The sequence below is a fragment of the Aptenodytes patagonicus genome, chromosome 7 (assembly GCF_965638725.1).
Source record: "Aptenodytes patagonicus chromosome 7, bAptPat1.pri.cur, whole genome shotgun sequence".
Classification (NCBI taxonomy): Eukaryota; Metazoa; Chordata; class Aves; order Sphenisciformes; family Spheniscidae; genus Aptenodytes; species Aptenodytes patagonicus.
In genome coordinates this window covers 33,220,416-33,232,713 of record NC_134955.1, presented here as the reverse complement: position 1 = coordinate 33,232,713, position 12,298 = coordinate 33,220,416, and the positions used below count along the sequence as shown (strand labels likewise).

Here is a 12,298-nt window from a genome sequence, read left to right as displayed (position 1 = left end):
GTCCTGCCTAATGTCAACAGTGTTTTGGGCACTTTAACCATAAGTATCCATTGGCATCCTATGTAGTCAATGGTGTATGCATGTGTGTCTGATACGAGAACGTAAGTGACTGTCCGAAGCAGAATTTTATTTTTACATTTATTCTCTGCCTAATTAATAATTATATCTCTTGCGTATCTGTGCAATCTGTTAATGTAAATGTTTTGGAGGTTTTTTTTATTGTGACAGATAGGGATAACCACTGAAAGGGCAACTTTGTATATACCTTTTGATACGTAGCTACTATTTTAAGGGAAAGCAGTATTGTTTAGCATTGTTTTGGTGTTGCTGATAATACTTGAGAGACAATGAAGGCTGGCACATCTGTGAGCTTCCTTAGGGCTTTTATTGACACGTAGCTCACTGAAAGCCTTGTGTACAGCAGCAGAGTTTAAACACCGATTTTAAAGTTCAGATTAAAATGTTAGAATACAATAAATAATGAGTTGCAATTTTTTACCTCATGAGCTGTGTGCATGTCTGCTTTATTTTGCATGAGCTTTTCTTAACATCTGTTAAACTTATATCCATATTTTGTTTTCCAGTGGTGCTATGACAAAAGAACTGAAAAATGCACGTTCTAGAAAATATTGTTAAAAGCAAGTACATCAGATATAACCCCTCAACTCTTAGTAAGATCTTGCTTTTTCAGTTGCCTCACTTGCCAACTGTAGCATCACACTGTAAACAGTGAAATGTTAAAAGCAACAGGTGATAAAGATTGTTTTTTCAAGAGTGTTTAAGATATTTTCCATAGTCTTTAAAATATAAAGTCTTTGTCTAAACAAAATAATTTCTTAATTTTATCATGTCCCACAGCTGACTGTGACGTAACTTCTTTAAGTGCACAAAAAGAAGGATAATAAAAACACTAATCTTACAGAATAGGTGTGATATACAAGTGTAAATGTCATGTATTCTGACACTTTGCCATGTTTAATATTAAACAAGTTTTTAAAAAAAAGCCTAACTTTGTTGAATAGCTTTGTAAAATAGTTTTGCAATGAGAAGGCTGTGAAGAGGAGAAATAACATTTTTCAAGCACTGTCTACTCATATGGCTGTAAACTTACAAACTTCTCTGAAGCCCAAGTTGACTTTTAAAACCTGGTTTTTGGTGCAGATATGTGTCTGGGTATAGAAGAATTTCTTTGTGGTATTAATACTGAGTAATAAAGTTTTTGCTGTACTGTCAAAATAACTTCAAAATAGACTTAAAACTTTTGCCAATAATTAATTTGTTAAAAGCATTCTTAATATGTTAAAAAATCTGAATCCAAACACTTAGCTACAGTTATCTGCAAGGTCTGTGGTAGCGTATGGCTACTAACAAAGCTTAAAGACTTTTTCTAGTTAGACTGCAGATTAATAGCAAGAAAGGTGATGTTACTGTGACCAAAGAAACCCCAGATGGTCAACTAAACAGCTGATCAAGTCATACCTCAATGAGCAAAAAGGACCCTAACTATCGTGAGAAGACTGGAATAGTCACTACTGTATGTAGGTGATACCTTGGGTTAGTCTACAATTAGATTAACCACCAGTAATTTGCTTTTGCGCTCACAAATTAAGACTAATAAGAACATATTTGACGGTGACTTGGGGAGATGTTAGAAAGCAACACTACTTCTAAGAAGTAGGACAGGAAGTGTATCTCTAGATTACTGACATAACTAGTGTCCAAATATTCTGTTACACGGACCTCATGGGTTATCTTAACCCTAATAAGTGGCTTCTTAATGCTATACTCTTTGAAGTTTGCCTCTTTAAACTAAAAAGTCTTCTTTTGCTTCGCTTCTAGCTATTTTTCTCTTCTTCCTGGTAATGTGTCCCCAATCCGTGTTTTCTCGTAGCCTTCAAGATGGTCAGCAAGGCCAGCAGCCCTCCTCCCAGGTCAGAGTGCAGTCCCGCCCCCCTTCCCAGGCAGCTGTGCTCGGCGCTAGCGCCTCCTTGCTGGTGAGAAATGGGAGTGTCCACTTAGAAGCATCACATGCCACTGCATCTGCTGTAGGCGGTAGCAGTTTGCACGATGAACTTGGTATGCAGGCCTTATGTAACCTTGGTGACATGGAAGTTTTAATACAGCAGATATATCGGTAATAATGCAGTGACAATCAGCTAACCTTAGCTTTGTTTCTGAATCTTGTAGGTGCATTTCTTAGAAGGCCATATTGCTCATAAATTCCTTGCCTTTCACAATCGCCTTTCCAGGCACTTTCTCTAACAGATGCACGATGGGAAACACCCTAAGGATGCATAGGTACAAATAGTGATGGTGTGAGAGCTTTCATGACTTGAACAATGTAACACGTGTAATGCGTAAGTTTTCTTGCATTGTCACAGGTAGCTGGGCAGAGATTGATGCCAACTTTGAGGAACTTCTGGTTCCTGAAAAAAAATATTTGTTATGGTCCCTAGGAATTCTTGATCTTACGTTTTTAGATGAGTCTTGCTTAGCTGCTGCTTAAAAAAGAAATACTCATGTAAATGAGTGCTTTACTTTTCATGTACACCTTAATTTAGGAGCTTGAGATCTGAAGAAAATCTGGACTCTTTCTTATATCAAATGCCATAATCTCATGGAGACTTATAGTGCCCCTTAGTTCTTCATGGTCCATTTTATGTAGTATTCTTAACTATTTATTAACTTCTATGCAGCTAATAAAATTGCTAGGGAGAAGGAAGTTAAGATGGTCATAAGTGACCGATCTCCTGCGACACAGTAATGCAGGGGCAGATGTGGAAAAATTCCTGGCAGGGATCTCTGCAGCTATCTATGCATGGCCTGAATGACTTAAGACTTCAGCATTAATACGGAATTCTTCCTCGAATTATTAAAATGGGCATCTTTAGAACTGACAATTATTAGTTGACAGTATTTTGAGCAGCTGTCAGCTGTAATAACTTAAAAGTACAGGTTAGCTTAGAACACTGACAAAATACTTGTTTCAGACCTTACTGTAACCCGGTACTAAAAGATAAGTGAATTATCATCTTATTCCACTAGTGGGGAAGACTTCAAGAGTTGCCAGGCTGTGGTACTCCTTTAAATACGAGTTTGGCTAACAAGTTGCCATTCTTCTGCACCATCTATCTGCAGTATAAGGAAAAAATGAATATAAGCAAAACTGAAAACAACCCTGGCATTCTCTGAGGTGTTTTATAAAATTTAACTACAGTTGTGCTAAATACACACAATCTACTTACCTGGCAATTTTCGTTTTAGAGTCTGTGGCTCTACTAGTTTCCTAGATAGAAAAATTGAGACATACCTCAATGCTTGTATGTATCTCTGAACCATGAAAGCTTATCACATGAAACTACAGATTTCTTTATTTAATTTAGACTCTCCTCTTCTTTGAAAAAATACTGGAATATAACTCTGAAATTCGGGGATACTGGTTATATCTATCCAAGGTTAATGTTGAGATTTATTCCTAAAGCCACCATTACTGTATTTGAAGGATTTGCTTCATTGTACCCAAAATAATACAATCAAGTTTTACAGAGTTCAAGATTTAGTACACAATCTAGTTAAGTCTGAGTTTATTTTAGAACTTATATTACTGTGTTGTAGTAGAAATCAAAGTGGATCACTTAAGAAATTCAGCATTGCATTCAGGCTCTCTAAAAAGGCATATTCATTGCACTTGGTGTGTATTGGAGTCTTCAGAAACTTATACAGCTAAATTCTTCTGAAATTTTGTCTACTGTGCTTACAGTTATATGAGGCAGCACACTGCCTTTGGGAGGCACAAAACTTCCAGGATCTGCTCAGTTAAAAATCTGATGTATAATAGGGATTTATTCCTGATTTGAAGCTCTGAGCATCTGTTTAGAAACCTTCCATGCGTGAAAGCAGCTATTATAGGCAAGATCTGTTTTCGTTCTTTTAGGAAAATCAAATTTTCTAGTTTGTGTAGCAGGCTTTGTGTGATAGGTAGTATTTTTTTGTTAGAGTCAAATAGTTGGCAAAATGGTGCAACAAGAAGGGAGAGTATCTTTCCTTATAACTGGTACGTGGTCTCTTGTTGTTTTGAGTTTTTTTCTTCTTTGGTTGGTTGGTTGGGTTGGTTTGGGGTTTTGTTTGTCCTCTGTCAGGGGTGAAGTAGTGCTACTGCTCTGTTTCCCTGAAGTCTAAGGCTGTTGGTTTTGCTCTGTTGTCCCAAGATAACTCACAGTGAAAGATGACCCTGTTACTTTAGATTGTATGTGGTTTGGGAGTGGGGGAGGGTAGTAGTTTGTTTTTTCTTTAACTTTTAATCTGATGCTGATCAAAGCAATGCAGGCCATATGACCAATTCTTTGTCACTGTGGAAATCGCTGTGACTGCCCAGGGCAGAAAAAATACTGAAAATAGAGGCTGGGGAAAAGATACGGAAACAAAACCTGATTTACAGCAGCTGGAAATATAAGTGACAAAAGTAATAGATGGGGTTATAGATCTCTACAATGCATGTAGAATTTCAGTAAGAAAAGAAATTCTTATTAGCATATTCCAGCTCTTCTGGAAGACAAACAGGGCATATGTTAATTTACGTTAAAAGCCCCCATGTTTAGGACTCCTTTTTTTTGTGCACCAATGCAGTATCTGCTTCTACATTCTTTCCACTTATGTGTCGATATCAAGCTGCAGCTCTTAATAAGACACACAATTTTTATTTTTTTGTTTGTTTTAAAGATTTGTGTCTGTAACTTGATTCTGGTGGCTTATTTTACGAAGGATGAACCTTACTGTATTCTACCTAGCCCACATCTAGTCTAGTGACTATACAGTCGTCTTTAACTGGGTATTGTCCTGAGAGTAAGGCAAGAGATGCTTTGAGGCATTATCTTTAGTCTTCCAGGTTCGAAATAGAAAGATTTTTATCAATTACGTCGTTTTGTGAGGAGTGAGAGGGAAGGAACTTGAAAGGGTGGAAAAGGAACTTAATGTGGAGCAGTAAACATGAAGTAAATCATAGGAGGAATGCAGGACAGAAAGGAAAAGTGGCAGACCAAATGCCATAATTACAGGCAGGATTAATATAGTATGAATCCAGAAAGCAGCAAAACACATACCATGACTTAAGTGAATGACAGTCTTCAGAGCACAGTGTGGCAGTACTGATGCCTTTTCTCCTCACTAATACCTGATTCTTCAGACATGTAGGTGGTGGATGGGATTTTTCAGTCCTTGCAGCAAAGGCTGTAGGTGGTACAATTTGTGAAGTAGTTAGGAATCCAAGTACTGAGTATTAGAACAGATGCCCAGTTTCTGAAACTGGGGTGAAATAACAGCCTCTTGTCCTCAGCTAGATGATGATTTTTTTTTTTGAGGAATACTGCTTTTGTGATTAAAGAGAACTGGTCATCTGGAGCTTTGCAATGCAGTTACACTGCTATGTTGACTTCTGGTTTTATCACTTAAATGCAAGCGATAATCTTTCAGATTTATTGAAGTATTTTAGTTTATGAAGGCAGTTTGGATGGTCTTGAAGATCAAAACTTTTTCTCTAAATATAAATATATACACTGATCACTTATTTGATTAAAAACAACTTAAAATCAGTTCCTCAATACCTTTTTATAATTAAGTAGGCTTAATTTATTTGGGACGGATGGGGGATTATTTTCAAAGGTACAAGTAGAAAATAAATACTCACTTCCCATAGTTCCTATTGAAAATATCCCTGTTGTAGTCTGTGGAATTCTGCATAATAGGTAAGTTACTCTTTTGACAAAGTTCATATAGAAATAAAAAATTAACCACTTTGAAGTGTTCTAACTGGAAACTTTATAAGTCTTCATACTGCAGCTGAAGGTAAAATTTTGACCTTTGGAAATGATAGCTCCTTGCGCGCTACGGAGTATTCAAATCCTGATGGCTTTGTTGGTTTTGCTGACTAGGATTTAAATATTGTCATTAGTAGTAGATGAATATATCTTAATGATCTAATGATGACGTAGGCTTCAACGTGTCAAAAAGTGTTAGCAATTTTCAGAACTAGTTTATGAGAGGTTTAAAACAAAGTAGTATTTATTAGATGGAAAACTGGGAAATGTGCTGAAAATAACTTGGCTGAGAAAACCATCAGAGCACCATTTTAGTTGGATCCTGGGCCACTTAAGTCTTCCAGGTTTCATCTGTGTAAGCTCATCAGCCTGTTGCTTTCATTGATTCCCATAACTGTGGTAACACCAGTTCGTACAGTGTGAACCGTTACGTGGTTGTCTCTGGACTTGGTGATGAGACATTTTTGTCTTCTGAAACAAGCTTCCTTGTTTCAAAGGAAGTGCATTCATCTTTTCCTCTTTTCATGTCAGAACAAAGATGTATTTTGGATTTGTGTGCCTGAGTATCAATGACTTGTTTTTGTTATTTTTGTAACCTGGTCCAAATAGAATATTGCTTGGGTGACTTTAATTTGCTAAGAACTCGCAGCTCTCCCTTTGAGTGGGGTGGGGGAAGTTACAAGCATTTCTGTTTAGTGGACAGACATGCCATTCACTGTATTTCTTGATTTGAAAAATAAACTTCTGAGTCTGCCATTTGTTCACAACTTGATAAAACTTAGAGATAAAACTTCATATAGTCCTTAGAGAAAGAAAAAACTTTCTTTATGCTTATTCAGTGTGATGCTGTTAAAAATATTTCAGAGAATGCTGTGGGAGAGCTAGGAATGGAAAGGAGAGAAAGTTACTAGGGTAACTGAAAACGCTAGGTATATCCATACATATTGAATCTTGTGAGCATTGGGATCCTTCATTAGAGTTTGAGAGTGCTGTGAGGAAGCTGCTGTTACCTCGCACAGTTCAAGAAGTATTTAATTGATGGGACTTCGGAGCTCAGCCGTAGAATCTCCAGTCACACCTTAAGGTTTGCATCCTCAACAGCACTGAACAGTCCTGTCATCTTTTCTACTTTGGATGAGTTGAGGCTTTTCTGGAGAGCCTTTTGATCTTTAAAAAAAAAAAAGGGGGGGGGGGAGAGGGACAGGCAACTTTGTTTTATTGAGAAGCCATGCTTTTCTTGACAGAGAGCTAACTTTCAATAGGAAGTCTATATAAGTAGGGGGGGGTGAATTGCAAGTGTGGCAAAACCTGAGTCTGTTTTGTAGTTTGCGTGTAAACAATTGGAATTGAGAAGCCATGCTTTTCTTGACAGAGAGCTAACTTTCAATAGGAAGTCTATATAAGTAGGGGGGGTGAATTGCAAGTGTGGCAAAACCTGAGTCTGTTTTGTAGTTTGCGTGTAAATAAATTGGAATTAAGTGTTTTGTTGGTTTGCTAAGTCTCTGTTAACCAGGTTTGTTTCATCCCACCACAGCCATGCAGTACTTACAGCAGCAACACAAATACAGTAAATTTTGACAGATTCAAAGATGAGTTAGATGTGAGGGAACTGTAGATATTTTCTAATGTGAAGTGTTTTATGCTGAATTTTTTTCAGTTTGACACCCTTTTCAGACATTTGACATGAGTGTAATAGTTCAGTAAACTTCTTTTGAAACAAATATATCTGATGTATTATCTCAGCCCAAGAGAATGGGAAGTTATATCTTGCAAGTAGTATATTCTAATTTCTGTGACTAGAATGTCATTAATTTAAAAATCAGAAAGTTTAATTTCCAGGCTCTCAGTTCAGTAGTACAAAACATGACGAATTTAACCTGAACTTGCTTGTCTCTTTTAAGGACTGGTTGCACTGAAGATTTTTCTGTAATAAGTTATGCATAATTTTGTCCTGACTAGAACCTCAAGTGTGTTATCTAATACCTTCATGTTTGCTGTTGAAAATTTTTTTTTACGGATGCAGTTGAGAAATAGTCCTGTGTAACTGAGGTTATTTATTAGTTGTGGGGAGGAATATTCCTAATGTCTTGCACTAGTTTAAATTTTAAACTTCAATAACAACTGTTTACTACACTATGCGTTAAAAACCAAAGGATAATTAACTAAAGCGCTTCATTAAAATCTTAACTATTGAGGAAAAAAACCTAACAAGTGAACTTTCTACTTGTATTTCCTTACAAATGCCTATAGCAGATGTAATTAAATATTGAGAGAGCGCTGTTGCATTACTGAGCTCTGACGCACGCTGTATGTGACTCTTGAACTATGTAGCTGACTGTCTTGTCAGAATGGTTGGCCTTAGCACGGCTGCGGTATGTGTCTAGTTGGTCTGAAGTGCCCCCTCTGAGGGTAGAAAGATTTATGAAGATATCTTCAATATACCAGTATTTTTTCCATAGTTTCACTGGTTTTAATCATCCAGTTCAAGGTTCTTAACCTTCTTGCTTTCAAACACTTCTAAATAGAGCTTGATTGTCTGTGGGTCTGAAGAGAAGTTGGAACAGGATCATAGTGTGTTTTTTAAAAAAATAAATAAATAAAAAAAAATCAAAACCCACTATATCAGAAGCAGGTTATGTTCTCACAGAAAGGGGAAAGATTGGAAGTTGTGATCTTGTTAGGTATTTCTTCTGGGACTGTTTGTTATCCTGTATCAACAGAAGAAGAAAGAGCTGCAAGACATGCAGCTGAGATGTGTATACAGTTCTTGCTTCAGATGCTCCAAAGTGGGATTTTTTTGTTTTGTGTAAGCAGATCTTAAAATATTGCATGCTTTGCATCATGGTTTAGGAAGGGTTTTGAGCTAGAAGAGATGGAGAAGTTGGCAGAACACTTCGTATGAGATCACAATTTCAAAATCAGCTTCCTGCATACAGAGCTGAAATATATTGAACCTGGCCTTCAGGGGAAACTACAATGCTTATCTCTCTGATCAGACTATTGTGGGAGAAGGGCACTGTAAAAACACCACATTGTGAGGTAATTTATCATTTGAGTTATAATCTCTGGCTACTTTTTTGTTAATATCAAGCTATTCCTAAATATATAATTGTTCATTCAAAAAGTTTTTAATAACAACTTTAGGAAATTATGGTTAATGGAGTTCCAGTAACTCCAGATGGTTTATCTGAGAAGTTAGTTTGCAATCTTCTGTTCTTACACTGAAGCGTTTGCTTCTGGCTTGTAGAATAAATCTCTGCCTGGCATTCCTTTTTTAGTTTTTCTAGAGGAATAACTTATGAAGCATCTCTGGCCACTTCTTTCACTCTGTGTTTCTTTTCAAATAGACATGTGCCTCTCAGAAAAATTTTATTCAGGACACTTGAGGAATCTCTGCCTTAGCTAAATGCCATGGTTCTTAAATGCTGATAGCGAATGATTTACTGATTGTTCTACTGGGGGTGGGGAAGAACTGAAGCAGCTGGTTATTGCAAGTTGTTCGCCCAGTTATTCTCTAAGGGAGGGGAGGGGAAAGGCTTACATTGAGCTTCTGTTGTGCTAATGGTGACATCTTGTAAATACAAACCCTTAAAACTTAATTCAGTATTGCAGTTTACTGTATATGTGTCATGCAAAATGGTATGAAAGAGGACTGAGTAGCTAATGTCTTGTCTGCACTGGTGACACACTAATGTGTAATCACATTTTTATATTCTGACACTGATGTAAATTTAGATGTCTGAATTGATCTCAGTAGTAAGTTAGTAAATAGAAACTAGTGCTAGTGGGATGGAACATTATGAAATGTTGACCTGCTTTTGACCTTTTCTTTAATAGGTAAGTTCAGTTCTACACTCTACGAGACAGGGGGCTGCGACATGTCACTTGTGAACTTTGAGCCAGCTGCAAGAAGAGCATCCAACATCTGGTGTGTGTGAAGGCCAGTCAAGAGTGATGATTCTTGTCTTACTGCAACAAAATCTTTGATTTTGATTTTAAAAGGTTATTTAATATGGACTACAAAAAAAATCAATATAAAATACTATCCATACACTTTTACTTTTGAAACCTAAGTGATTTTTACTAGAAGATGATACTAACTGCATAAATAATCTTCTCCACTTAAATAAATCTCAGAAAATGAAGACTACTATTAGCTTAAGCAATAAATGTCCAAACTGAGAACTTGACAAATGTATTTTTGATTGGCTTATAGAAAGTCTTAAAGGATTTAACCCAGGTTTTGGGAAAGTAGGTGGCTGTTGACCATAATGGCTATTAACTTATTCACAAATGAACTTCCAGTTGTGAAGCAAATGTAAACTGATAAATTTGTTCTCAAGTTCATAGATGGCATGAAACAATACATGGAAGTGTTAACATGCCTGAGGTTAAAATTTGACTTACAGTTGAAATAGCCAGCTACATACTGGAAAGTTCATCTGTTGTTGGAAAGATGCCCTTTCTTCCTCGGAAGGGACAGGAGGCAGAAGAAAGAAAAACTATCCAAAACCTCCCTCCCTCCCCCCCCCCCCCCCAGTTCACTTCACTACACAGAACTGCTCTGAAGCTATCGCATCATGCTGAATGCTACAAATTCCCACCATGTGTAGATGGAAAAAGCTATTGGAATTATGGAGTAATGAATATAAAAGCTCCCATCTTCAAATCTTTCTTGTGAAAATGTGCAAGTGCCTTTTGTAGAGTTGAACTTTGTCAAAAAGTTATGTATTCCTTGTATAAAGCTGCCAATGCCTGCCTCTACTGCTTGCATGTTCCGGATGCAGTGGCTTTGCTGATGGCTGCTGTTACAAAGTTATATGTGCTAATGGAAGGAACAAACTGGCCACATCCAAATAATCAGATCTCAGCTTTAGACAATACTTGAGTTTCAGTGAAATAAAATTGATAACAAAGAATGTTTTTATCTTAAGGCAAGGAACTGAAGGAAAGTTGCATAAATTTGATACAAGTCTTACAGCCATGTGATTTACATGGAAAACAAACATCCAAAAGCTATCCAAAATTGGGGGAAAAAGCAATGGTTGGATATGGACTCTGATACAGTAAGAGAAATTTCTCCTCATCTCTAATGAATGGAAATTGCAAAGTAATTTTGCTCTTCTTACCAGAGGTTTAAGTTTGTTTTAAGTTAAGCTTTTTCAAAAGCAATTTAAGATTAAGTAACTCGGTATACTTATGTATACTTAAGTAACTCATGTTAAGTATGTACTATTTTTGGCAGGTTTGAGACCTTGATGAAAACAGTATAGAATTAAACCAAATTCTCTCCGTGAACACATAGCAGACTGCACTCCTTTAGAGATGCGATGCATGTTTACACATCAGTAGCTGACAAATTATAAAACATCTTTGTTTTTTTCCATTGGAATAATTACTGTCAGTTGTCCTTGTTAGACAATTTAGGGACTAGGTGTTGAGAAAATGAAGGATAAAAGTAAAAATAAGGGTAAAGAGTCTCTTGATTTACTCTAGCTACAGAATTTACCACAATACACAAGACTAAGTGGATATTTGTATTTAAAATATGTGATCCAAGGAAAAACTTAAAGATTTTTAGGTAAAATTTGCAAGCAGTCAAAATTAATTCAGGACACTAGAAAATTAGAGTGGCCTGTTGAAATAAAATGTAGTTTTATAATCTGAAGTCTTTCCCCTGTTCTTATAGTGACACGGACTCTCACGTATCGAGTTCTACCTCAGTTCGCTTTTATCCACATGATCTAGTAAGTTTTTCTTACTTATTTTTAAAGCATGCAAAAAATCAGAAGACTTTTTCCAATTTTATAGCACTGATTAATCATCCAATGTGGTAGTTCTTTGTTCTTAAGAAGGACTCTTGCCTGGGTTTAAATGAAGAGAAAGTATTTATTTATTGTTGCAGTGTCTTCATATATACATACAAAGTCACCTTTCTGCGTGGCACTTTAAAATTTGAATATAAATTGTTTCCTTTAATCTAAAGCATAGTGATTTTCTAAATCTGGTGGAAATTGGATGTTCTGAGATACCTTGTAAAGGTTTCCAGAGGTGACTGGACAACTTGGAGAGAGTTTTCCTTCTGTGCATTACTAAGATTAGCAGGCAGCAGAAAAAAGAATAAATTTCGTGTTCTGACCAAGAGAAACTTCAGTAATTTCCCTGAAAGGAGTTTAAAAATCTATTGTTGAAATCTGCTGTACAAAATTTTAATTCACATGCAAGGAGTGACTGGGGAAAAAAGGCAGAGGCTTGCGCTGTTTCATACTGCAATTAGCTTTAGAATTCCTTAGTTTTGTGGTCTCTAACCTTTTATATTGTTGTCAAGTCGAGACATATCTGTACTCTTAATTCTGAAGGCTTACATTGCTGTGTCATGAAAACAATGCAAATGGTCATGATTCTTAAGCTAGGAAACCAAAGTCAAGTATATTGAGCTACCTAATGACCTAATCAAGAGGGAAAATGAAATATGGATTCAGCAT

At 36.5% G+C, this 12,298-nt stretch overlaps 1 protein-coding gene across 7 annotated transcripts in view; it reads left to right on the top strand.

The window, feature by feature from the left end:
* Window positions 1–12,298, top strand: part of PCNX1 (pecanex 1) — a 93,532-nt gene that overhangs the window by 36,778 nt on the left and 44,456 nt on the right. For 4 of the 7 annotated variants that reach the window (XM_076344761.1, XM_076344762.1, XM_076344760.1 and 1 more), the window contains one exon: window positions 11,503–11,560. In XM_076344761.1, the coding sequence (XP_076200876.1) occupies window positions 11,503–11,560 (58 nt within the window). Of the gene's footprint in view, window positions 1–1,891; window positions 2,077–9,650; window positions 9,742–11,502; window positions 11,561–12,298 lie in introns of all 7 variants that reach the window. The other 3 variants (XM_076344765.1, XM_076344764.1, XM_076344759.1) reach the window with 2 other exon arrangements.